This window comes from Neltuma alba, unplaced genomic scaffold (genome assembly GCF_004799145.2).
Source record: "Neltuma alba isolate B1F8T4 unplaced genomic scaffold, ASM479914v2 tig00007245_pilon, whole genome shotgun sequence".
Classification (NCBI taxonomy): domain Eukaryota; kingdom Viridiplantae; phylum Streptophyta; class Magnoliopsida; order Fabales; family Fabaceae; genus Neltuma; species Neltuma alba.
In genome coordinates this window covers 37,176-65,005 of record NW_021634723.1, presented here as the reverse complement: position 1 = coordinate 65,005, position 27,830 = coordinate 37,176, and the positions used below count along the sequence as shown (strand labels likewise).

Below are 27,830 nucleotides of genomic sequence, written 5' to 3'. Positions count from 1 at the left end.
AAATTAAAACTCAAAGTTATAGTTTAAATTAAAAAATATATAATTACACTGCAAAGTGAATTAATGATATATCACTCATCATCCCACATTATCCCTGATCAATATATAAAAAATTTGAAATCTCTGAATGGGAAGAATAAAGCAATCCATTGTATGACAAATATTCAAATTATAGACAACACTTATAATCAAGGCAAGACAATGAAATTGAAATTTAAGATATCTATCTATAAAAATATATTATACATAAAACATATATAATTACAAATGAAGATCATGCAAGAACTTGAAACTAAGACTTTGAGCCTCAACCTAATTTCACAGTGCCAGCCCTTTTTTGAAAGAGTTATGAACACCATCATCCATTTATTCCTACACCTCTTTTTAATCAGCAAAACCTCTATATATGTCCCTAAAATTAATAAATCTAACCCCCAGAACAAAAAGAACATAGAAATTATGACTTTAAGCAAAAGAACATTAACAGCATTAATAGATTATATGCCCTAAAGAATATTAGAGAAATCAAAAGGGTTCAAGTTTCTCAAGCCAAAAGGTCTTGTTTGAAAGTGGGAGGACAAGGGTTTTGTTTCTCAAGGCTTTTGCTACTTGGAGGAATAATATTCTTAGAATATGAGGATGATGTCTGACTGTTGTTATCGTTGTTGTTGCTGCTGTTGCTGTTGTTATTGCTTTTTTTGTTATTTTCATATTGTGAGGCCGCAGGACGAGGAAATTCGGAGAGCATCTGAACCACTTCTCTCATTGTTGGCCTCACAACACTATTATCTTGCAAACACAACAAGGCAATGAATAACATATGCATCACTTCTTCCTTTGCAGGCACAGAGAGCTTCATGTCAATAATGTTCATAACTTCTTCTTTCCGTCCATTTGTTGCCTTCTTGCACCATTGCACTAAGTCAACACCATCTCCCAAATCTCCGACCGGTCGTCGCCCTGTTATTAACTCTAATAATACAACTCCAAAACTATAAACATCACTCTTCTCATCTACTCGTAGCGTGTAAGCATATTCTGCAATCCAAAAAAAAAATCAACAACCCATTAATTATGCATAAAAAACTTACACATGCATAGTCACTGGAATCAAAACTCAACAGTACATGAAATTTGAAATAACATAATATAATCAATTTTTACTTTCTTTTGGGAAAAAATAGGCCTAAGGTTAAATTAAGAGAAGACAAAAGCGTGGCAAGTTGCAAACAAAAAGCCAAAGAATCTGACAAAAGAAGAGCTCAGTGGGGAGCAATGTAGAGGTTTCCTTTCCACGTAAAAACAACATGCGCTCCACAATGATCCCTCACATCAATTTTCTCACATCACAATCTATCTACCTACTTATGTATCCTTGTGTGTGTGTGTTTTTGTGTGCGAAAATTTTTGGAATATTTTTTATTATTGTAAAGTTTTAATTCTTTTTAAAATAAATTTTAAATTTATTTCCATACAAATAGAATTAATTTCCTATTTTTTTGTATATTTAGGGAAAATAGCCACACAAAAAAGATCTTGAAAATAGGAAAATTGCAAATAGGGATTAGTTAAAATATTGGTATTAGTTTTGACAACAATTGATAAGTAAATGATAATAATTTTTAAAAACAGGTCTTTATATATAATTTTTTATTTTTAAGGTCTTTTTTTGTGATTTTTTCCTATATTTATAGTCAAATCAGTCGCAAATAATTAAAAAAAAAAAAAAAAGAGTGGAAGAGGAGGGAGACACGCGCGAGGGAGGCGCGTGGAGGGGGAAAATTTTGAAAACCCTGAAAGCTATGTGGTGTGCTGTTGGACTACTGGAGAGAGCAGTGCTTGCGTGCGTGCGAGAGCAATGATAGTGTAAAGATTCATTGACCTGTGAGAGACAGAGATTGAGGTGCGGCCCACCACACTAGATCCCTCTCCCCTTCCCTGTCATTTTCATTTAATCATCTTCGCCTCTCGAAAACATTCTCTTCCCTCTTCAAGAAATTCCATACGTATCCATCCTCCTGATCCAGAATCTTTACGGATCTCCAAAAAACCATTTTAAATTCCACAAAATACTCCTCCGATCCTTATTATAAGACCCAATTTGACTTTTTATTTGGTCTTAATTATAAGACCCAATCCATTTTCTCTCTTATATTTATGCATTTTTTTCCAAGATAATCCTTCTAATAATGATAGTTTTAGCCAATATACTTAATTAGCAAGGATATTTTAGGAATGACAACACTTATTTATTATAAATAACCAACTTAACTTACTTCCTTAATCTCCTCAAATAAGTCAATTGGATCTTATAATTAGGACCGGAGGAGTATAATATTTTCGGATCCTACGTATGAATCTAGGTTCGAATTAGGCTAACTCTAGCTTCCCCACTGTCTATAATTTCATGCTACACGTAGTTCTAAAAAGCAGTTCTTCAGTGTATACTTACAATAATAATAATAATAATAATAATAATAATAATAATAATAATAATAATAATTTCACCTTCACAGTATCAAGAATAATAGTAGAAAAATTGATGAAAATTTCCCGTTACAAATTTTTTTGGTCTAAAAGTGTCTGAGAAACAGGGCGGATGCAATTTTTTTTAGCTACATGCAACATACCTTTAGTTATATGCAAATATATTTTATTTTGTTTATAATTAAAAATAAACATGCTAAAGATAAGTTATACATTGATTCTTAAACAAACTTTAAATGCTATCTAGGTAATAAATTTTTCCATGAGGATTTTTTAGCAATTTTCTCAACAATAATAAGACTATTTAAAGAATATTGAATCAACATTGTATGCACAATTGCATTATTGACAATGACAAAAAAAAAATCTTGAAATGCCCATGAGGGCATTAGTTTTGAAAAGTATTTAAATTATAAATTATGGAATTAAATATAGGGAAAATTTGCAACTTTACATTATATAAAGTATGATGAACTCCATATGATTAAGAGTTTTAATAATAATACTTTCTTTTGTGCAGTCATGATTATAATAACATGGATTCTAAGCTTTCATGATTAACCTCTTCAACCATTTTTCTTTAAAAGAAAAAAGAACTCAAACAGAAACATGACATTATTATTGATCAAATTAAAAATAGTAGCGTATTTAGAAGAGACTAATTTTTCCCAAGAAATAAAAGTATTCTTTTTTAAATATTAAAATAAAATAAAAAAGCCTATGAGATTGATTGCTTCGATCCATTCCCTTGTGTGTGCCAGTATGATTCAATGATGCGATTCCCAGGCCAATCTGGTTCATCCCATCATTCCATCAAAGCAAACTTCACCGTTAGATTATCAAAGATCAGATCATACGGCTACAAATCAAGATCCTTGCCGTTTGATTGAAGCGGAACACAAGTTCAGTCAAACGGTAGTAACTATCAACGTGACCCTTAGATTTAACCGCGCAAGTTCACCCTTAACTAACTAAACTACCTCAGTAACTACCTACCAACCAACCCCCACGAACTGATCTATCTCGATGCAAAATGGAATATAATGTGAATTAGATTCTATAGGATCTAGTGCAGATCATGGAACAATAAAATTGTTGCTTTTGAAAAATAAGTCTAGGAGATTATGGGACATTTAAATCCAATCCTGTGTGTGAATATAGTAGCATTTACGCCAACTTGAATCTCAGACGTGCATGCATTCTTATGGGAGAATATGTTGTTTTCAACTTTACGAGGGATCATGGTTTTGTCTTTACTGAATTTGATTTTTGTGATCTATATAAATTTGAGTGTGAGAAAATGGAATCGCATGAACAGAATTTGGAGGAAGAGGATGATGAAGGAACGTACCGGGAGCGATGTAGCCATAAGAGCCTGCAATGGTGGACATGTACTCGGAATTCCCGCTATCGATCAAGAACTTGGCGAGTCCGAAATCGGCCACATGTGCTTCAAAGCTCGAATTCAAGAGAATGTTGTTCGATTTCACGTCTCGGTGAACGATCAACGGCGAGCAATCGTGGTGGAGATAGCACAGACCCTTTGCCGCATCGATCGCGATCTTGTACCTTAAATTCCACCCAAGAAATGATCCCTTTTTCCCGTGCAGTGCCTCGCCCAAGCTGCCGTTTCGCATGTATTCGTACACCAGGAGATTTGTTTCTCTGTTGGAGCAGAACGCGAGCAATCTCACGATGTTTCTGTGTCTGATGTTGCCTAGGGTTTGAATCTCGGCTCGGAAGCCATGGTCGTGACTGTTGGCGCCAAATCCTAGAAGCTTCTTCACTGCGATTTCAACTCCGTTTGGCATTTTCCCGTGGTAAACGATGCCGGCGCCGCCTCTTCCGATCACATTGCCGTCTTTGACGCATTCGAGGATGTCGGAGACTGTGAACTCGAGTTTCTGAAATGCCGTCATTTTCCATGAACCGGGGCCGTTCTTTCTGAACGATTTGGCTTTGATTATGGCTGCGACGGCGAACACTAAGGAGCAAATTAGAAGGCCAAGTGCGAAGATGAGCTTGAAATCTGCAGAGCTTTTCCCTGGAGGGTTTGTGATTGCGGTGAAGTTGCAAGGGTTGTTCAGGAGAGAACCGCAGAGTTGAGGGTTACCGGCGAAAGCTGAGGCATTGAAGAAGGCGAACTGCCCTGTTTCTGGCAATTTGCCCGAGAAATCATTGAAAGAGAAATCTGCAGTAGTGAGACTCTTCATGGTGCCAATTGACTTTGGCATGGTTTCGTTCAAATGGTTTCTTGACAAGTTCAGATAATTCAGAATGCGGATATTGGATATCTCATTTGGGATTGATCCGGATAGGTTGTTCTGGCTCATGTCAAGATAAGTGAGATGGAAACAGTTTCCAATTTCAGGTGGAATCTCTCCTGAAAATGAGTTCCTGCTAAGGTCAAGCCTTAGAACTTGATGGAGTTGTCCAATGGAAGAAGGGATTGGACCGGAGAATTGGTTTCCACTGAGCGAAAGCATCTGAATGGAAGAGAAATTTGAGAGCGAATCCGGTAAAGGACCAGATAAGCTGTTATTTGACAAATTGAGCTGCCCTAAGTTAACGGGCTGAGAGGAGCTATTGCCATTCTCTGACAAAGTTCCTGACAAGTAGTTGTTCTGCAACTCCGCAAAATTTAGGTTAGGAAGGTAAAGGAAACCATCGGGAATGCTTCCATTGAGGTAGTTCTGTCCTAACCTTACTCTAGTGAGACTGTAACAAGTTCCCAGACTTTGTGGTATGGGACCAAAGAGGAAATTGTTAAGAAGAATCAGGATTCTAAGCTGGTTTGAGGAACAAAGGTGAGGTGGGATTATACCAGTGAGCTTGTTAGAGGACAAATCAACATTTTGCAGCTTCCCATTTTGACCAAGATCCTGGGGGATTTCTCCTGTGAAGTTATTCTTCCACAGAGCAAGTGTCTCTAAATTTGGCCACTCTGCAATGTAGTCTGGTATGGACCCATGCAATCTGTTCCCCAAGAGATTGAAAAGCTTGAGCTCCCTGAGATTGATGAACTCAAGTGGGATTTCCCCAGTGAGTGCGTTTCTGGAAAGATCAAGGTACACCAACTTGGTCAAGTTGCCTAGTTGTTTTGGTATGGACCCAGATAGCTGATTGATATGCAAGTAAAGAGTGTCAAGCTCTATCAAGTTTCCCAGTTCTTTTGGAATTGGACCGTCCAAATCACAGCTTGAAAGATCCATGTGAACTAAATTTACCAACTTCCCCAACTCCATTGGAATCCCACCTTCAAAAGAGTTGAAATAGCCCAAGTAAATCTCTCTCAAGTTAATGAGATTGCCTAACGCACCTGGGATTTTCCCTCGCAGATCATTTCCTGCAAGTGAGAGATATTCCAGCCCCACTAAATCTCCATAGCTTTCTGGGATTGTGCCATAGAAAAAGTTCCCTCCAAGATCCAAGTGTCTGAGCTTCTTCAAAGTCAGAACCCCCAATGGAAGCAAGGCAGTGAAGTTGTTGTTATAGGCATCAAGAACCTCCAAGTTCTCCATGGTGAAGTAGTTCCAATTCAGGGAACCACTGAACTGGTTGTTCGAGATGTTGAGATATTGAAGGCTGCTCAAGTTGGTGATCTCAATGCTGCCTGTGAAATTGTTTCCTGCAAGTGAAAGGTGGGTGAGCCGATCAAGTCTCGAAATTGAAGCAGAAACTGAGCCATACAGATTCAAATCCGTCAAGTCCAACGACACTACTCGACCACGGTGGCACTGAATTCCAACCCACGAACAAACTGAGCTTGAATTTGAGGTGGTCCAAGTACTTAGAGCAGGGGCTGGGAATTGAAACTCTTCTTTGAGTGAGGCTAAAACATGGAAGTCACTGGCCAAAGAGGATGCAGAAGCGTAGGAACCCAGAAGACAGAACAGGGTGAGAAGAATCAAGGGGACCATGTTTTGTTGGAACTTGGAATATGTTCTATGAAGATTGAGTTTGGAAACACTCGGAGCAAAGACGACAGGTTTTAAGCTCGGAGACAATAATGGATTTTCGGCAAAAGGGGAGAAAAGTGACAGGAATCTGAGAAACTTCAAGTGTGTATGATGAGCTTGAGGAATCAAACATCTTCACTGAAAGAAAGAGTCTTGAAATACAAGGGATGTAGCTAAGCCTCTCCTTTTCTCTCTTTCTCTCTTTCTCTTTTCTCTCTTTTGCTATCTTTTACTTTGAGAGCAGGGAACGAGAAGATGAATTCGGCTAAAATGGGTTTTAGCTGCTATATCTCTATTTCCCTTGCGGTTTTTCTTGAGGTAAAGCTCAGAGGAGGAAGCGAAAAAAGCACGAGAAAAAGGGATGAAAGAGAAGAGGTGGTTTCTGAAAATTGTTCACTGGGATAAATAAAATGAAAATCATAAAGACGTTGGATAACAGAAATTTAAAGTTTAGATTAGGGCAACCACAAAAAGTAAAGTTTGATGCTCTCTTTCTTTCTTTATTCATATGACAAAAATGCCCTTTAGCTTTAATCAAAGAATGCCCTTTATTGCTTTGAATGAGAGAGTAGGTGATGAAACTGCTCTTTCAGCGATTCCAAAACGGCTGAATTGCCCAGCAACTTCTTTCAAATGACCGCCATTCATCCCATGAAATTTTCATTTACAAGAAAAGGAAAATGAATAGTAAGCAAAGCAATCAATGATTGCCACTGTTTCATGCTGCCTTAAAGCAACAGTGTAGTGGGTCTTAAAATCAATTTTTTACCCTATATAGGCTAGCCAACAACACTGCCAATTTTGGGTTTGGTTTTGAGTGCCTGAACTTATATTGAATCAGGTGCAACAAGAGAGGCAAACACAAATGGCCAAATTCATTATTTGTGTCTGTTTTCCTTCAATTACACCCAGTGCAACATTGAAGAGCATCTCAAACCGTTATACCCTAAATACCCAAATGCTTTTAAGGGAGAGTGCATGGTTAATACTTATTCGTCACAACTTACAGTAGTGAAGAGAATAATTCTAGTCTGGTCTGGTGCATACACAGTGTGTGCTATAGTGTTACTCACAGTCTCATTGCTTATGATATATTCACCTCTTCTAGTACATTTATACTTTCAGATGTTTCAGCACATGATAACTGAAGGTGCGGGGAAAGGAAATGATATATGAGATATTGGGGTAGCTTAGGCATGATTAATAATCATATTACAGAGTAGATTTTCCAAGGGCAATATGAGTTCTTTTGATAATGCATGGAGGACCCATCGAAAAGCACTTGTGATGTTCTGATTATAATTAATTTTTTCCCTCAGATCAATCGTCATGCCATGCTGTCAGCATCATACGTGTCATTTTTCAATTGGTTGGGCAAAATCTTGAAGGGGGAAACTTTGCATGCCATTGTGCGTATCACTATCTTTCTATATTTTTGGCTTGCACAGGTTGGTGTACTCATCAATACGCTGATATTTTCCATTCCCAAACAGAGGAAGGGTAAAATGTCTTTGTCACAGTATCAAGAAGGGGTGAGAAGAATTTTTTAACTTGCAAAAAAAATTTTAATCTTGGAATTGGAAACATGTGCCTGCAACAATCAGAAGGTTGTAAGAAGTAAAAGATGATGATTATTAATATATCATGACTATGTGTTGGTTTGAATGATCAATATATAATTATGTTTGATTCATAGGTTGCATGGAAGAAGGAACCAGTGTGGAAGCTTTTTTAAGCCGCTGATGATAACTTTATTCTTTCTCCTTCCTTGCCCTACAGGGCAGGGAGCAACTCTCTATGAAATTGGGGGCATCTGAACCTCTGAGACTTTGCTTTAATATTTTTTGTTTAGTAAGACGGAATAGTCTTAAAGGGAGGGCTGGGAAAAAGCAAAAGCGGGAGGGAGGGAGGGAGGGAGGGAGATATATAATCTAATCTTCTTTTGATCTTCCACTAGCGCAAAAGAAAAGCAAAAGAAAAATCCATGACCCCCTTCTTTATCTCTCTCTCACATGGAAAAGAGTGCAGTTGTATTACCTTGAACTCATTCACCAACATCTTTCTCCCTCAAAAGGAAAATCCATGACCCCTCCTCATTCATTCATGGAAAAGCGTGCCCCTGTTTCTACAAGCACCCATATCTCTGTGATCTGTCTTCCTCCCAAATCCCTTGTGTAATTTAATTAGGATAGGCCATTTTGTTTTGCTCCACAAATTAAAGACCAAATCATGGGTTTACTTACCAATGGTTGGACCGGATGCATGAAACTTGATGCTCTTTAAAAGCCGGTTTTACATTAAAACGCCATGGTTGAAAAATTACATCCTCTGTTTTAGGAGGCCAGGGTCAGAATTTAGTTAGGAAGAGACATGGATTGAACGGCATTTATACAAAATTTGTGTAAACTTTAGAGCGAAAAATGCATGACACATTTATAATACTAAAATAGATTAAAATCTTGGGAGTCATGCTATTGGTCACTGCCCTGCAATGGCGAATATTTATCATAGAAAAAAACTCATGAATTTAACATCACTTTAGAAAATAAAAAACAGATGGTGGGAAAAGAAAAAAAATTGAGCTTTTATGTTCATCCACACTTTTTTATCACACACGGTCGTGTTTTAGAGGATTTAAATTATAAAAAAAACAACCAAAGGGGTGGTGCAGGAGCAGGAAAGACAAAGATACTGAGGTGTCTCTATCAGGAGTTAGTGATACAATGTCCTAGGCCTGCTCTGCCCTTTTGAGGCATCACTATCTTGTAGCTTGTCCTTCCGTGGTAAGGGTAAGAAAGAGTGCCCTTATCATGTGGTCACTTGCCTTGGATCTGAAAGTATTGGGTGAATTCTCAACATTGGCAAATGATAAGCCTCTTACCTCAATACCCATCATCTATATAAAAGCTAAAATCCAACAAGAAGCAACCATGATCTTAACCTCTGCTTTTTCAGAGATCTTTCATGCCTCATCATGTTTTCTCCACTTGACACTCACAACAAGCACCACCCCCACAATTTTAGTAGTTAATGTCAAAATCATGAAATTCTTAATTAGGAAAGCCTGATGAAAAGTTCCTCTCAATAAATTTTATTGATAACTCGAGTACCACTATTTTTATGCATGAAATCCTGCAAAACATATCAGATTTTTCTAGCTAACAAAATTTGTAAAACATATCAGATTTTTCCCATTAATTTAAGCGTAACTAAAGAAAAGAAAAAAGACAAATTCAAAGTACCAGTAATAAGGGATGACTCAATTAGTATTCTAATGGCCCATTAGGCTTCAAATTCAACTGTAAATGATTAATGCTACGTCATATTAGAGAATCTAGGTCCTTAATAAAACAAATCCCCATAGCCCTTTAATTCCTTCACTTGGAAAAGAGAGTGAAGGGATTGGTTATCTTGAGATTTAGCTAATGAAAAGATCAGACACTGTGACCACACATTTACTTTATTAAGTGGGAATGACAATACTAAGCTGATAGGATTAACCAGTCAAAATGTTACAACATTACACAATTAATCTAACAATCTAATCCGATATCTTATAGACTGTGTTTAAATGATATTCCTTTGTATGATGACGCATAGATGCTATATTGCAGGTTGAAAAAGGAAAAAAGAAAAAAAAGAAAAGGAAAAGGGAAAAAGAGGGGAAAATAAGGAAGAATACAAGACTTTACATCAATTAAAGTGTATTACCATATGAAATGCATAATGTAAAAGGGGAGAATCAGGTTCTGTGAGAGAGTCAAATTAAAGCAGAAGATGATTGGAATGTCAATGGGATTCTGCAAAATATATGATTCCTTCTTGCTCATCTCGTAGTACATATATATCTCAACTTGATCAAACACAACTCTCTCTTACACATCTACCCAATTTGTCCTTTATAATCTCCTTTGTAATTTAAGTATTTCTATAATTTTATATGATGATATGCATGTCTAGCTTTTATAACATTGTTATTGCCTTTTCTTATTACCTTCTGTACTTAATAATAAATGAGAAAAAAAATATATGAAGAGATTTGACAAGAGGGTGCATGATAAAGAAGAGATAACAAGAAATTAGGGGCAAAATTAGACAAAATTCATTAAATATTAACACGATTTCAAATTCAAATTTATAAGGTTTTGTTAGGGGTTATAATTAAAAGTACTTGTAAATATATAAATCAAGATAAAGCTCTTTGTATATATTTATTTTATATTTTATAAATTATGATTGAAAAATTATTTATAAATTATTTTAATTAGAATATAGTTTTAGGAAGCGCCTTGTAATTCGACTAAGAGGGAGCCAACGGCGACGTGTTTGGGAGGCAGATTTGTACTTCAATCCAATAATATGCTAAAGGAGTCACAATCTGATGAATTGCTTACGTGGATCATGTCGTGTGCTTTATAAAGTGACACATCACAATTGGAGTGCGCGTGCATTACACGATCCAATCAATGCAGGACAAAGTGCTTCATCCGCGGAGAGATCGATATCCACTCTCACATTCTGTGCTTGTGATGATACAGTATGCATGTGCTTGTACCATTTTGAGTGTCAACAAATTTGCTATTATAAAAAAACTACTGAAAATAGTGAACTACAACATTAAAAAAATAGGAAAATGAAATAAAAGAAATTAAAAATTACAATATTCTAATTTAGGGATTTAAAAAGTCAAAATCTCAAGGGAGCTAGTGGTGCCTAATATGATATTTTGCAAATATAATCAAACTTGATATGTCAAATACAAGTAACTTTTTTTGGCCTAACAAATACAAGTGAATTAGATTAACTACTAAGTATATATTATCCCAAACATTTTAGGGCTATGCAGAGGGTGTGAAGGACATAAGCATTAATTTCAATATCTCATACTCTTCCTATTTATAAACTATTCAGATTTTACCAACAGGATTAGGTTTAGTAGAAGGGACTAGTTCCTCACAACGTGACGAATCAAGATTCAAATGCCAACTAGGAGAGGTGTCCACATTTAGTGCCCGACAGTGTCTCGAATAGGATTACCTCCAATAAAAAGATATTTATACTTTAGCAAAAAAAATATTCAGATTTTGGGAAGAATATGATTTATTTTATAAATTTTAGTTTGAGTTTATCTCAACATTTAATATATTTTTCAATTTTGTCATCAATTATTTATTTTTCTTCATTTGTCACACTTTTTCTCACTATATTTTTCATACATTAATTTTCATTATTTTTCTCATTTATTATAAGGATATATTTGAAAATAAAAATATATTTTTTATATTTATTATTTTAACTAATTTTTTATTATACATAAATTAATTATTTAAAACCTATAATAAAAATAGAAGGGAGTAATTATTAGGGCCAATTTTTTTGCTACACCATCCAATGACAATTGATAAACAAACAAACAAATAAATAATTGCAAAAAATTTGGGAAACAGAAAATCAAAGTGGGGGTATGGAAGAAGAGAAAACCTTAAAAAAGGGAGAAAGGAAGAGAAGGCTGAAATGACAAATAAAAGGGGTCAAAATAATAAAAAATAATATAAATAAATAGGAATGGCAACAGGAAGAGTTGGAGACATCATAATGGATGTCGCGTTGTAAACTAAAGAGATCAACGTTGGGATGGTCGCTTCATCATTTCCCCTTTGACTACCTTCTCTGGAATCCACCCCCACACACTCCCAAAAATAATTATTATTATGATTATTGAATAATAATAGAAATTAAATATAATATTTTTCATCAAACTTATTCCTTAATTTTAACTAAAGGATGGTACCTATGTCCTTCATGTCACTTGTACCAAAATTTTGCTTAAGTTTAATTTAGTCACATTCCTTAGGGCCCGCACTTTGAAACACAAGACTCATAAATCATACTTATCACCATTAATGTTTGCACATAGAAAGTATATATACACATATTTAGGGAAAATCATCTATAACATTCTATCGTCTCACTTCTCAACTAATTAGATTTTGAGTTTTGTATTTTATATAGAGTTTTAAATTAAATTAATTTTAGAAGTATTGAAAGTGAAAGAATAATAATTTCCAAATAGTTTACTACTCCCTTCAGTCCTTAATGTGAGAGCTGATTGACTAATTTGAATAGATTAAGAAAACTAATTAAATTAGTTATTTGTAATAAATAAGTATTACTTTTTCTAAAATATCCTTGCTAATTAGCTAAAACTAACATTATTACAATGACTACCTTAGGAAAAAATAGATAAATATAATAAATAAAGCGGATTGGAGTTTTCTATTTAGGACCAAAATAAAAGTCAAACTAGCTGAACCGAAAGTAGTACATATGTGTATATGTATATATAATAGTTAAAATCTAAGCTCTCAGACATTTGTTTAAATGATAAGAGCCCCTACTACTCACGCTAACCTTTGTTGGTTCAAAACTCGTATTCTTGTCAATATTTTTAAAATCATAGTTTTTATAAAAATATATATGTCATCATTTAGAGAGACCATTTTGAATAAACATCATAACTTCTTTTAAAGATAAAATTTATATTAGTTTTAAATTAATATATATGTGTAATACACACACACATTTGTATATGTAAGTCAGTGAATATAAACGGAAAGGTATGGGATGAGGAAGGTGGAGAGGATGGTCGCTGCACTGTGATCCATCAAAAGTATGAAAACACGTACACACAGAGAAAGAGGAAAGGTGGGGCAAAAAGGAAAAAAAGAAAGAAGGAAGGGGCCAAAAATTAAAAAAAGAGGAAAATGTGAAGATGTGAATAAAGGGAGAATGGGAACAAAGTACATGCACCCTTTGTTTTTCAGCTTAAAGCAAATCAAACATAAGAATCACACTTTTAATTTTAGGATTTTTTTCCTACTTTTTTTTTTTTTGGCCCTCTTCATTTTTATTAATTGTTAGCACATAATTAAAATCAAGGGAAAAGTAAGCATATAAGTATATGACTATTGAAGAGTGATGACCCCAATGAAAGAGCGTATAACTACTACCTTCGGTTTTAAATATAATAAATAGTTTGTAGTATAATTTAAACTCCAAACTAGTTTTTATATTTAAGATCGAAAGTATAATTGTGATCACTTAAAAATAAGATTTTGAGTTTCAATCTATATAAACACATAAAATGTTTTTAAAAGAACTATCTTCTATTTGAGACTTAGGGCCTGTTTGGGTATCCCCAAACCGTGGTTTCAGAAGCACTTTTCCGCAAAACGAGATAATCTCCTCCACATATTTACTTCGTAATCCGTAAAAGCACTTCTGAAACCATGGTTTGGATTCTATCCAAACACACCCTTAATTTGAATTCAGATTAGTCCAATCCAATGTGATTTTTGAAAATTTGGGAGAAAAAAAAGCACTAGTATACAAATGCATAATATCCATTTGAGAAATTATTTTCATACAAGATTAAATTTACTTTTGTAAGATATGCATTACGAAGTACCTATATTTCGCTAATTAAGCAAATAGTGACGTGCATTATTATACTGAACTAAACTTAATACTACCTCTGATCCTTAATATAAGACCCTGTTTGACTTTTATTTTGATCCTAAATATAAGATCACAATCCACTTTGTCTCTTATATTTACATATTTTTTTCCAAAGTAGCCCTTCTAACAATAATAGTTCTAGTCAATATACTTGATTAGCAAGGATATTTTAGGAAAGACAACATCTATTTAGGACAAATAACTAACTCAACTTACTTCCTTAATCTCCTCAAATTAATCAACTGGTTCTTATAATTAGGACCGGAGGTAGTATCATTTTAGCTTTCAAACTTATAATCAGCTCTACATTGACGTACATTTAAAAAAAATTCATAAAAAGTATTTCATCTATTTTTACAAATCAAATCTCTCTTCTTCTTTTTTTTTTAAGGAAAGTATATATTATTAACTGCCTTGTTAACGTTTTAGAAATAGAGCTTGGCACTTTACAGAAAATCAGAACTCCACATCAAATTAAAACAGAAAAGAATTTCGGTACATTCATATTCTCACTAATTCGGTGCTTTTCCTTTTAAAGTTTATATATCACGGCTTGGGGAAAAAAACCTAAGTCAGCTTCTTAATGATTTGACGACACATAATAATAATAGTAGTAGTAATAATACACATAAAGACAGGATGGTGGATTGCTCAATTTTTAATTAAAAATATTAATGAAATAGCCACCACTTTCTCCATAATAACTAAATAATAAAAGAATGTATATCGATAAATGGCATTCTGACGTATTTTTTTTTTAATGAAATAAGATACGCTGCATGCATGGTAAATTTTTAAGTCCAAAAAATTCTGAAATAAATATAATAAAGAATTGCATTATTGTCTCAAAAGCACAACTCCACAAACCCTCTAAAAGCTTAATATAAAGACAAACATTCCCATTAATATTGCATTTCAATCCCAAAACCTTCTCTCACCACATGCAACCACCAAACATTATCTTGCAAAGCCTTTTAAATTTGATTTCAAAAACAATAATAATAATAATAAATTCCTTATATACACACACACACAATGCTTCCAATAATCCAAGTTTGTTATTTTCTAAGAAGATTTGTATTTGTGTGTGTTGGGGGGATTTACTATTATATTGTTCTCTTTTTTGCTAGATTTCATGCTTTCGCAAAATCTATCTCAGAAACCAGCCACTAAGCTATTTGATTAATGCTTTGCGATTAATTAATTCTAAAGTGTGCATTATTCAAATTGATTAGTTTTTTTTTTAAAAAATGTCACTTAATCTAAAAAATTCTTGTCCTCGTTTGAAATCTTTTTCTTAATTTATTTCTTTGTCTGGTTGACTGATCGATGATGCACTGTCTGATAATATAAATAATTTTGTAACGATATTAAAACTCTGCCTAATTATTTGCATTAAAAAAAATTTATGTAAAGGGATTCTGGAAATATTTAGCTTTGCATGATAATCATAAATATATATATTTATATCAAGTTACCAACAGTGGACAATTGAAATTGATTATAAAGTGTTTGAATTTTGATTAATTACTTTTAGCCTTACAATATTTAAAATATTAATTATACATGTCAGGTCTATTAAACATATTGAATAAATGGATAAGAAAACTAAAGCCTACACCTCATATGGTAATTAAGAGTTTGAAATACTTAAAACGGATTTATTTTCATTTTAATTAATGATTATATGATTATTAGTTTCTAAATAAAGCTTTATTAAGAGATAATAACAAAATTAACTTTGACTCTGAATCTATTGATCCGTCAACGTCAGTCTTAATCACAAAAGAATATATATCCAGGTCAAAAGTTTATTCCCCATGATTACAGAAGAATGCTGTTATTTAAATGAGAACAGGATTATGCATAAGAATGTAAACTCAATAGAAATTATATTACGCTATGCACTTTAAAATTATAATTACTTTCACTAAAAAAAAGAAGAAAAAGAAATACAGTTACTCTAAGTCTAACATTTGAAAGCAAATTACTATTATTTTCCAAGAGAACTATAGTTTCAAATAAGCTTTAAAAACAATATAACCAAAACTTTTAATCTTTCAAATAAATAGCATTATTTTTTTCATCAAAGTCTCTTTCTAACTTCGAAATAAATCATATATATATATATATATATATCCATACTTGTTCATAAGAAACAAATACTTTCATTAAATTATATTTTAACAAAGAATCATATATTATGCTTTAAGTACGTTTTATTCATGATCTGAGTTAAAAGAAAATCATATGCTTTCAAACGATTATCATTAAATTATACTAATATACTTCTCCAGTTCTTAATATAAGACCTAATTATTGAGTTGGTTTTGTCTTAAACATAAGACCTATTTTTATATTTATCAATTTTTCAAAATTACCCTTATGGATACTCCCTCAATCATAATCAAATAAAAGAGGGAGATGTGGTATTAAAAAAGATAATTACGGTGTTTTAGGAAAAACATATCACATTTCTTATAATTAACCAACTTACCTAACTTTCTTAATCTAATCAAATTAGTTAAATAAGTCTTACATTAAGGATCGGAGGAGTATTAACAATTGAGAAGGTGATGGATGGTGATCACATGGTGGAATAAAAAGGGCAAGAAGCTCCCACAAATGAAGGAGACAAAGAAGGGAACAAAAGGGAATAAAATGGGATACCTATGAAGCATCCATCCCTATGATCTCTTTGAATATGATTCCTAGCCATCTATGTCTCACTACATTACACATATAATACCCTAAAATAATTAAATTATTGTACCTTCATTTATTTGGCCATTTTTCTTTATATATATATATATATATATATATATATATATGATGAGTCATTTTGGTGGAAGTCCAAGTCATTTTCAAATCCCTTTGTCCATACCCTGTCCTTCTCTCTCCTTAGTCCTTATATATAATATTCTCACTCATCCATCATTCTTTTAATTTATTCATCATTTTATACTCCATTATTATTCTTACACACAACACACACAGACCCAAATTCAATCGGTGTAAATAGAATATAGAAATGTGTGAATTATTAAATTACACAAGTGTATAGAAATTGGTGTGCAACAATGTTTGAATTGATGAACTGTTTAAAATTTAGCTTTTTAAAAATAAAACGATCAAATATCGGTAAAGAAAAGTAATGTACATTAAAGAAAAAGCTGAAAGTGGAAAAAGATTTGAACACAATACTAGTACAAGGCAGCTTAGATCGAATAACATGACTCTTCAACTCGAGCTTCACAACTTAAGACACTTGAGTTGTAACAACTCCATTGGACTGAACAAATATTCATATCAGACGTACAATGACTCAGCTCTTTTCTTCTACTTCCTTTTTTTTAATAAGATCTAATTGACTAACTTAGAAAGCTATAAGACTTAATTCACTAACTTAGGAAGATTAAGAAAGTTACTAAATTACTTAATTATTTATAACACATACTATATGATCTTTCTAATTAAAATACTTATGCATATTATCATATTATATATTGATTTATGAGTGAGGCAAATTAGTTGGGAGAAAAATAATAAATATAAATACTTTAAAGTTATTTAGTAGCTTTCTTAATCTCTTGAAATTAGTTAACTTGGTTTTATATTAAGGATAAAAGATAATATGATTTTACCTTAGCATTGAGTAATTATTTGGTAACATAAATAGGTGGGCATTGAGTATATATTTGGATTCAAAGAATGATATCTACGAAGCTTTATGGTTGGCTCTATAATGCACGTGCCTAATTAATATGTGTGTTTGTATTCAACTCCACTATGATTCATTTCTCTGCAACAACATCTGATTTAAATTGGGTATCTCTCCCAGAAAAGATTTAAATATTGGTTCGTCACGTTATTAGGACTAGCTCTTTCTTCTAAACCCAACCTTTTTTGGTTATTAATACACACACACACATATATATATATATATATAAACTGAAGCCAACGGTTTGGATCATAGCTTTTTAAAAATCAAAATCTCAAGTGGGCCTTGAAGAAGATTGGGCCCAAAAAATAGGGCCCACTGCCACCCATTATTATTATGATTATCAATATGACGATTGCCTTTGAATTTCTAATCCGTATAATTATTGTCTCATCCTACTTAATCACAATCTTGATCACAATTTAGAGTAGAGTTGAAGTTTTGATCGTGAAAATGAATAGTTCTAGAAGGCTCCTTTTTAAAACACACACACACACACATGAGCCATATCATTGAAATTATTATTATTGCCTCTGAAAGATGTTTTTTTGTTTTTGGATTTGACTGATCAATGGATAACACTTGCTTTAAACAAAGTTTATGCATTGTCAAATGAAATTTGTATTGCAGTCGTTTCAAATTATTTGTCTCTGTAGTATCCTTTTTGTGAATTAAATCATAGATTGATGATGACACTTGAGCTTTAAAAAAGTTGTGCTGCCAACTAAAATAAAAAAGATCTCATAGCTTGTTTTTTAGTGTTTTTATTCTTTTTTAATTTTCTTATAAATTGTAGAAAATATTATTGTGGGGTCATGAAAAAAAAATCGAAATAGAATTTAGTCTCATGAAATCTAAAACTAATAACACTGCCATCCCAAAGAAATAATTTTTGAGTTATCATAGGATTTAAGTATGATCTCATCGAATTAGCTGCTGTTGAGATGATTCTAACTTATAATTGTTGATTAAGATTATGATTATTATAAATATTTTTCTTATAATATTTTTAAAAACCTTATTTAATTTTCAATTCATTTTTTCAACTTGAAATGCTTGCACACTACGCCCCGTGAGCATAGCATCCTAATTCTGAATAGCAATGTAATTTGAAATAAATCATGTTGACATCTTTTAAAATTTTTAAAAAAATAAATTTAAGAGATATGTGTGTGTGTGTGTGTGTGTGTGTGTGTGAATACCATAGTAGAAAATTATATATTGAATGAACTCAAGTACTAATATATTGTTTTTTCCCTTGCCAAAGTTGAGTCCTAATATTTTCTTTTAGGAGATTTGCGATTTAAGACATTGATCCTATCGTTCGGTCCGATAAATTCTTCAGCCCAATTTCTCAATGGAAATGCCTGGTGATGAGGCCCATTGAACACACGAAGGTGATGAATTTGTGGTTGTTATTTAAGGAGAGACAAACCAACGGAGTTGAGTTTAACGGAAAGTGCTAGTCTCTTACAACGTGGTGAACTAAGATTCGAATCTCCGTTGGAAGAGGTACCCACATTTAGTACCCGACAGTGCCTCGAATAGGATTGCCTCCAATAGAAGGATACCTATACTTTGGAAAGAAAAAAAAAGGAGAGACACACCCAAGTAGGTTCATCATCAATCATCAAAACTCAAAAAGACATGGAAGTACCTTCCAAAACCCAGAAACCCATTTCCGGTACAAGGTCACAAATTAGTTATTGATGGATAAAGCTAGAAAGTGGCTCAACATGCCACGGAAGCTGGTGGTTCTTGGTTCTTGAATTACAAGTTAGTGCTTTCCTAGAGTTAGACGCTTAAAGAAGCCGATCAGATGGATTTTTTAAATACTAGATGTCATGGTGAGCCCCAGAATAGAAGAGGCTTCTTGGTTGTTTGAGCTGCAGGGAAAGGATCCTGTGATTTGGAAAATTATTGGTGGGCATAGAAGGATAAGAGTAGAAGCTATCGTTATTCAAAGACCAATCCATCGCTCAACAAAGGAAGACAAGATGCATGCTTTAATTAAAGCCTAAGAGTAATCAATACGTCCAATCAGAGTCATACATGCCCAGTAAGTGTGTCAAAAATGCAGTTAACAACTCAGCAAAAGAAACAGCAAGTATCAATTAGTTTTGCTTAGGTACGGCTAGTCATGTGCAAAAGTTCGACTACACAATGCACTCTATAGCTTACAGAGTGAGTATCTCAGCGTGCAAAGTCAAGGTAAGACTGATCTAACAAGTAAGTATGCACAAGTTTCAAGACATCTCCGGATGCACGTGAATAGATCTAGTGCTCACCATGCACAGGAAAGACCAAAGGGGTGTTTGGATAGAAACCAAACTTTGGTTTCAAAAGTGTTTTTACGGTTTACGAAGTAAATATATAGAGGAGTTTGTCTCGTTTTACGAAAAAGTACTTCTGAAATCATGGTTTGGAGGTTGCCAAACACCTCTCAAGAAGGGGTTTGTTGAACGCAAATATGAAGAAGTTGCAGAGAAGTGCACACATACCTGATGCGGCGTTGATCAAACGCCAATTTGTTGTCAAGCCTCTTGTCAAATGTATATACCTCAAGCCTCTGTCCCACATTCACATTCCTAGGCCACAGTTGAGATCTTGGAATCAGGAGTTACCATCTGCCTTCTCTTTACATCATGGTTGTCTTCCTTCTCCTTCCATTTTTAAATTTTTGAAAATATTATTGTGTGGTCCCATGGAAGAAAATCTAAATAGAATGGAGTCTCACAAAATATAAAAATAACATTGCTGTCTCAGAGTAAATAATTCTCCAGTTATCGAGGGCTTTAATTATGATTTCATCAAGTTAGGCGGTGCTCTTGAGATGATTCTAACTTGTAATTGTTGATTCTGATTATTATTATTGTATCAAATTTTTTATACTCATTCGCTCCTTAATATAAAACCTATTTAACTAATTTAATTTGATTAATAAAGTTAGGTAAGTTAGTTAATTATAAGAAATATGACATATTTTCTTTTCTAAAATACCATAATCATCTTTCTTAATATCTTCCTCTTCCCTGTTCTACTTAATTATGATTGAGGGAGTATCCGTAAGGTAATTTAGAAAAAATAGATAAATATGAGAAATAGATCTTATATTTAGGATAAAAATTAACCTAATAATTAGATCCTATATTAAGACAAAGAGGAGCATATTTTTTTGAAAAATTATTTGAGTCAACATTCAGTCTTTTTTTCAAACTTGAAGTATTTATACACTCCACCCTCTTAGCATAGCATCCTAATTGTCAACAACAATGGAATAGAAAATAAATCATTTTGACATGTTTAAAATTTGAAAAACATATGAAATTAAGATATAATGATGTTAACTTAATAAATTTTATATCATGAATAGTTGAATCCCATAAGCCATGGTGTCGAAAAATATATATAATGAACTCATGTTGAGTTTTTAAGTACAAATATTTTCTGTTGGGCTAAATAAAGCGAAATGAAGGATCTGTAATTTGAGACATTCGTTCTACGCTCGGGCCTGATAAATTCCTCAGCCCAATCCGTTAGTCAATTTGCCGAGTTACGAGGCCCATTTCCGGCCCAAAATACGTGGCCCATTGAATTGGATTGGCCCAATATTACTATTAACACTAATTCATTCACAAACTTTCCCATAAGTTCAACATTTTGTTATTAGTGGAAAAATGTGTTGAGAGAATTACTTTTTATATTCATCAAACCATGCACAAATCTAGTCTATTAATATAAACATCAATTAATTTCCCCCCAAAAAAATTACTCTACACATAGAATTGGTGCTTTGCAATGCTTATAGGGAAGACAAAGTAGTTTTAAAATTGTGTAAATTTAGAAAGACTAACAATTACATGATTTTATTTATTTTTTATTTTCCCTATCAAGCAACCCAGTTGATCAAATCCAAACAACTTTATAACGTGAAAAGTAAGGATTTATATCTAGCAAAGAAGCAATAAAAATATATAGAACTAATAAATTAAAAAGAGATATTTTTATTTGGGACCTGGACCTTTAAAAAAAAGAAGTACAAATATATAAATATAGAAACATTACCAATTACATTTTTTTCCTTATAATTTGTTACTTCCCTTGCTGAGCTCCCTAGTTCCCAAATGCGAAGAATCCGTTATTTCTTATCATTGCTTTCATTAAAAAAAATGTAATAATAATAAAAAATACCATCCTGATTTTTATTATAAGAGCTAATTGACTAATTTGAGTAGATTAAAAATACTAGTTAAGTTAGTTATTTATAATAAATAGATGTTGTCTTTCTTAAAATATTTTTACTAATAAAGTATATTGACTATAACTATCATTGTTATGAGAACTATTTTAGAAAAAAATAGATAAATATAAGACGCAAAATAAATTGAGGTCTTATATTTAGAACTAAAATAAAAGTCAAACAAGCTCTTATATTAATTATAGGAAATAATATTTTCTATAAATTATTGGAAAATTTTATTTTATTTAAATTTTATATGAAATAAAATAAGAATTTACGCACATGACAAGGAAGGGGTTTAGTAGTTGAGGCTTCATCATGACTGAACCAAGTGAGAAGATAAAAAGGCAGACATGGAACGTGACTCTCAGATGCAACATATATATATATATATATATATATTCAAAGCCTAAACAAAATGCTTTTTAGAGATGAAACCGGCTTTCCAAATGTGGACCAGACATTTCCTTTCTAATTTATTTTCGTGAATGAAACAAAAGGTAAGATTTCTGTGACAGAAACAATTCAAAGAGGTAAAGGATATTTAGATTTGTTTTATATTGTATAGCTTTCAGCAAAGAAGAAAAAACATATTAATATTATATGTATAATCATAAATCATTTTTTATCAGATTAAAGATTAATGTATCCAACCAAAAATAAAAAAAGAATAAAGATTAATGTAAAGCATGCTTTAATTTTTTTTTTTTGAAAGATGACCGTATTTTAATTTTGCCTCGAAATGAGCGTGAGTTTTGATGATAAGAATGATTGCATAATTCGCTTATTTATTATATGTAGAGGGTAAAAAATGATTTATCTAAAACTTAACCAATTTATCACCTGAGGTTAGGGGTGAAGATGGGATGAGAGTATCAATAAAGGTTAATACTTCAAATTCTTCTATTTAAAGAAAAAACTTAGCCAATCTAACATGATATTTTGGTGTATGATACTCCTCCGGTTTCAAATAGAAGACTCATTTTGTAGTGTAATTTACACTTTAAAATGGGTCTTATATTTAGGATCGGAAAGAGTAGTACTCCTTCGGTCCTTAATATAGGACCCAATTGGTGAGTTGGTTTTGGTCCTAAATATAAGATCCATTTCTCATATTTATCAATTTTCTCTAAATTACCCCTATGGATACTCCTTCAACCATAATCAAGTAGAAAAGGAAAATGAGGTATTAAAAAAAATGATTATGGTATTTTAGAAAAAATGTGTCATATTTCTTATAATTAACTAACTTACCTAACTTTCTTAATCTAATCAAATTAGTTAAATGGGTCTTATATTAAGTACTGGAGGAGTATTTTTCTTTCATCTAATTTTTTTAAATTTAAGTGCTTTATTCAAGTGAAATTTTTGGCTCAGCCTCATAGTGATTGCCCAAACATTGAAATATGGCATTATGATCCTTTGACTTGAGATTGGCATGATTATTATTTTCTTACTGGGAGTCCCACAGTCTAATTTCACAAAATTCATGATTTATAACATTGTGCTTAACAAAAATATGAAATGATTGCAACCAATTTAACCGTTAATGTTTGGATTATGCAGAAATTGTTAATGGGAAAAGTCAAGTCATCGTTGCTCAAGGCCGAGACTTGTGTTGAAAAGAAAAGGCAAAGGTAGAGTAATGCACAGCAATACATGTTTCTCCAGTATCATTTTCTCTTCCCATTTTTCTTGTAGTGCGCTTTCTTGTCATGGGACCACTCTCTCTCTCTCTCTCTGCGTGTGTGTCCTTTTTCTTAAAAAAATGTCTTGCATGCAAATGGCGAACAGGAAGGCACATTCATCTTTTTCAGTCACTGTGTGTAATTCTCTCTCTCTCAATTGCCCTCAGGAATTCATTCTTTTCAAGAGTAATAAGAACCCAGTAAAATTTTCTCCTTCTTCATCTTCCACTGCCTCTGTGATTATATTGATGCTTCTTCTCACAGCAAAACCCAACTGATTTCTCAATTGCTAAGGTGAATATGATGTTCTCACCAACATTTTCCCCAAACCCTTCTTTATATTTATATCATAGTTTTAGGGTTCCCCCCCTCCTTTTCCGGGGAACATTGTTTTAGATGAGCTTTCATGTCACTCAAACGATGTGATTGCCTCGTTGACAAAACATGTTCACTCAATGCATCAGAATTTGTGGCAATCTCTCACTCTCACTCTCACTCTCACTCTCTCTCTCTCTCTGTCTCTCGTGTATTAATCATGTTTATGGTAATAATTGCTTCATTCTTTTTCTGAATTACCTGGGGTTTTTGGTTGTTAAGAATATATAATGAGGCTGGATTGATCATAATGTGTGTGCATCAATACTCTTGGAGGGGATGTTGCTGGCAAGGTGACCTTGAGCATTTTGTTTCACATGAAAACTCTGCAAATCACAATACCTATTGGCTCTTGCATTTCTGACAAAAGCTATGAATTTTTTGCCCTTTCAGCATGTGTTTTTTGGACCAAACATGAGCCTTGAAAGTGGTCTAAATCACCTCTTTACTAGCTTTGTTCCTTTTTCCCTCTCATAGACCCATTTCCCCTTTCCTCTGTTGAATCATGGCTCTCCTGCTCCTGCTTAGCTGTAACAAGTCCATCTTTCACACTCACTATCACTTTCCTCTAATTATTTATTATAATCATTACTATAATTTGTCCTTCTTTTCTCTTTTTGTAGATGTATGAGTTAGTATTTACATATATATTACGGCAGCCTTTTCCACCTCCTTTTCATTTCTTTCAATCAGTGAAGATTTTTATGAGATTGTGCAAGATAGTGCAACCATATTTCATGATTACATTTGAAGGTTATATTGGAATTTAAGGGGGATCAATCAAGCATTAGTGCCATCAAAAAGAGCTTTAGATCTCAATGTCATCAAGAGAGAAGAGCCTCATGTCTTTGAGTTTCCAACTCGTGGGTATCTACCTATCCATCTATCTACTTCTCTCTTGTTCGGTGTATTTATTTTAATCATAAAAATCATCATAGCGTGTAATGAGAACTGTTGCCTTTAGATGCAAAATACTTATTAGATTCATATTTGTCTAAGGAATGTTGTCATTTCTAATAGGAGTGGTTGGAAATTATAGCTTGCACTTGTCCCCACCGAGGGCCACTACTCATGTGACTTAAAGGGTTGGATTAAGAAGAACCAAGAACAACCTTGATGAAATCCAGCTTTAAAATACGACTACTTTTAAAAGCACCTTGTTGGAAATTCTTGTTCTGGCTCTCCAGACAGCAAGGCCCATTCTTTTTATTTCTTTAAGTTTGCTTCTTCAGACAAGGTATAGTATTCAATAAGTTAGGCATCAGGATCATCGACATGGAAACATAAATAGAAAAGCGTACCAATAGGATTATCATATAACTTTGTCTTCACATTTTCTATTGGGTATAAAGTTAGCTGGGGGTGAGCATCATATTTGTGTGACGTTTAGAGAGAAGTGTGGTGTTCTTTGCTTTGAAGATAGCTGTTAATAAGAAACTGGAAAACCGGCCTACTTGTTGATCCAAATCATTCATTATCGCAAAGAAGAACACTAAGGTCAGTTTGTTGTCTTGTGAGTTGTATCATTTTTATCAAACCATAACAAGAAGTCAAGAAGGATAACCGTCATTTGTATCATTTGCATTATCATTCCATTCCATCTCATTAGCATTTCAATTTCTTGTTCTACAGCATTTCTGGAATTATCAACCCTCTTTCTCTATCTTGAATTTTCTGTTCTGGGGATTTATCATCATTTAAGCATAAATGTACTTGCAGAGATTGGATTGAAGCAAGTACTTTTGGCAGTCAATTATGTCTTTGAACTCCTCATATTTTCCACCAAGAATGGTTACTTCACTTGGATTGATGGAGTGCAGATGACTTCTTTTGCAATTCATGTTTTATGATCTGTGAAGTTAGCATATGTGGCTTTGATTTCTCCACCCTTTTGACTCTGGTCACCTTGTAGATGGGTAATGATGCAGTGATTAAATGCTACATTTTGCAGTTTAAACTACATTTTCGAAATGTGATATGAAAACATGTTATATATGGCTTAAAACCGTAGATTAGATCACATGTTGTAGTTTCTCTACCCTGAGGGAATGATTTTCTTGAAACCTACTGATTTTTGGTACTTCAGAGTAGAGCTTTCATGATAAAGCGTAGGAAAAAAATATAAGATTTCCCGAAAGTAGAAATCCTAGAAAATATTCTATCATGATGCTTCTTTTTACCTTGATGTGGTTTTTTGGCCATGGACCACATTATGATTCATCCACCTGGGAAGTTACCATTTCCTTGGTGATTCCGAGGTTCATTTTGCTTCAACTTTCAACACTCATCGTCTTCTTCATGATATCTTCAGAATACAGTGTTTTTTTATGGACTCTGCGTCTGAAATAACTAATCTTTTAGCTATCATTTATTTCAGGGGTTGAACAACTCTTCAATTGAAAGATGAGCTTGTGAACAACTGGAGCCGTAGCTAGATCAGATTTATCATGTTTACAGTTATCTGCAGACACTAAATCTTTAGCTGGCTGTACAAAATCAGAAACTGGATCAAACGGTTCCGAAGAAAAGTGGGGAATCTTCCTTAGAGCTTGACCATGAACGATTTTAATTCTGAAAGATCAAAGCCATGGAACATTTACACAACTTCAGAGCCAGGTCCACCACAAGCAATGGTTGACAAGGAAGCTCCATGGAGAAGTTTTGGGACATCTATGAATGCCATTTCTTTTGGTTTTGTTGCCACCGCCATTTTGATCTCAATGTTCCTCATAATGGCCATATTTGAACATCTGTTCAAACCAACTTCACAGTACTCTTCACCAGAGTCTTTGCTGGATTCCCTGGAATCAGGAACAACCGGGAAAAGCGGAAATAGACAAACTGTAAGTTTCTTCATGGCATTTCACTTCTGAAATTCCATCATCTCTTTGTTCAATCTATGATGCTGTTTGGACTTGAACCTTTCATATCATGGCTGGTTCATTTGTAGTTTGAAGAAATCCAAGCTAATTTGAAACTGAGTAGCAAATATTTAAAAAAAAAAAAAATGTGCCTAAATTTTTTTTCTTTTTTTAATAACTGATGTTTGTGACAGGTTTCAGCATCTTATGCATCAGATTTGTCAGTAATGATGCCTGGGCAGCAATATCCAACCTTCATAGCCAAACCTGCTCCTTTGCCTTGCTCAAGGGAAGGGATTCATTGGCCTTCTCATGAACAATGTTTTGTATTTGATTAGCTTTTATTTTGTGGTTAAATTCTAGCTTACATTCTACTAAAAGCTGTGCTCTTTGAGATTATCAAGTATCTATGTTATAGGTATATATTTTCAATGCATGTTCATCTGGCTTTTGGGGTTAGAAATTAATCAAGTCAAATTTAGATCATATGCAGTTAGAATTTTGTGAAGTATCTTTGAAATAACAGAGGTTAAGAAAAGTGGATCTCAAAAGGAAAAAATATTTTTTATTCCTGGCCTGAAAGTGAAATCCATACATCTTTACTCTTTGCATCACTCTTGTTTTCAGAAGCAGCTCATTATTATATATATTTTTAAAATAGTACCAAATTCCATTGCATAACTGGAGTTTAGATGAGTCATTACCAAATTGTAATTAATTTTAATCTTTTAATACCATTAATCTCTATAACTTCGATCTATTGGCATTATTAGACCATGTATAGAAACTAATTGTGCTAATAAAATAAAATAAAATGATTTAATATGAAGATAAAAATTTACAAGTACCAAATTAAGAATTGAAGGAAACTATAGGTACTTCAAGAATGGTTTTTCTTAGTTTTTTTTCAAGTAAATAAATAGCATTATTATTTTTAAATTTTAATGACATTTTTTGAAGTTATAGATTAGTTTGGAGGAA

At 33.1% G+C, this 27,830-nt stretch overlaps 2 protein-coding genes across 4 annotated transcripts; one reads left to right on the top strand and one right to left on the bottom strand.

Annotated features, from left to right (window-relative positions):
- Positions 1-212: 212 nt before the first annotated feature.
- Positions 213-6,958, bottom strand: LOC114752124 (leucine-rich repeat receptor-like serine/threonine-protein kinase BAM3). The gene is made up of 2 exons (XM_028940843.1): positions 3,839-6,958; positions 213-1,038 (listed from the first exon to the last, which is right to left on the bottom strand). The coding sequence occupies exons 1-2, from the start codon at positions 6,405-6,407 to the stop codon at positions 545-547; spliced, it is 3,063 nt and encodes a 1,020-aa protein (XP_028796676.1). The 5' UTR covers positions 6,408-6,958; the 3' UTR covers positions 213-544.
- Positions 6,959-23,794: 16,836 nt separating this feature from the next.
- Positions 23,795-27,282, top strand: LOC114752127 (uncharacterized). 3 transcript variants are annotated; one of them, XM_028940849.1, is made up of 4 exons: positions 23,795-23,907; positions 24,612-24,851; positions 26,366-26,831; positions 27,044-27,282. In XM_028940849.1, the coding sequence occupies exons 3-4, from the start codon at positions 26,544-26,546 to the stop codon at positions 27,185-27,187; spliced, it is 432 nt and encodes a 143-aa protein (XP_028796682.1). In that variant the 5' UTR covers positions 23,795-23,907; positions 24,612-24,851; positions 26,366-26,543; the 3' UTR covers positions 27,188-27,282. The 3 variants fall into 3 exon arrangements, with proteins under 3 accessions (XP_028796682.1, XP_028796681.1, XP_028796683.1); XM_028940848.1 differs by having other exon boundaries at positions 24,612-24,855; XM_028940850.1 differs by lacking the exon at positions 24,612-24,851.
- Positions 27,283-27,830: the final 548 nt, after the last annotated feature.

Bases quoted from the DNA above. Each gene is read 5' to 3' on its own strand.
- LOC114752124 (XM_028940843.1), bottom strand. From the start codon at position 6,407: ATGGTCCCCTTGATTCTTCTCACCCTGTTCTGTCTTCTGGGTTCCTAC. The intron at 1,039-3,838 runs GTACGTTCCTTC...TTTGGATTGCAG, and splicing joins TTATGGCTACATCGCTCCCG to AATATGCTTACACGCTACGA.
- LOC114752127 (XM_028940850.1), top strand. From the start codon at position 26,544: ATGAACGATTTTAATTCTGAAAGATCAAAGCCATGGAACATTTACACA. The intron at 26,832-27,043 runs GTAAGTTTCTTC...TGTTTGTGACAG, and splicing joins AAAGCGGAAATAGACAAACT to GTTTCAGCATCTTATGCATC.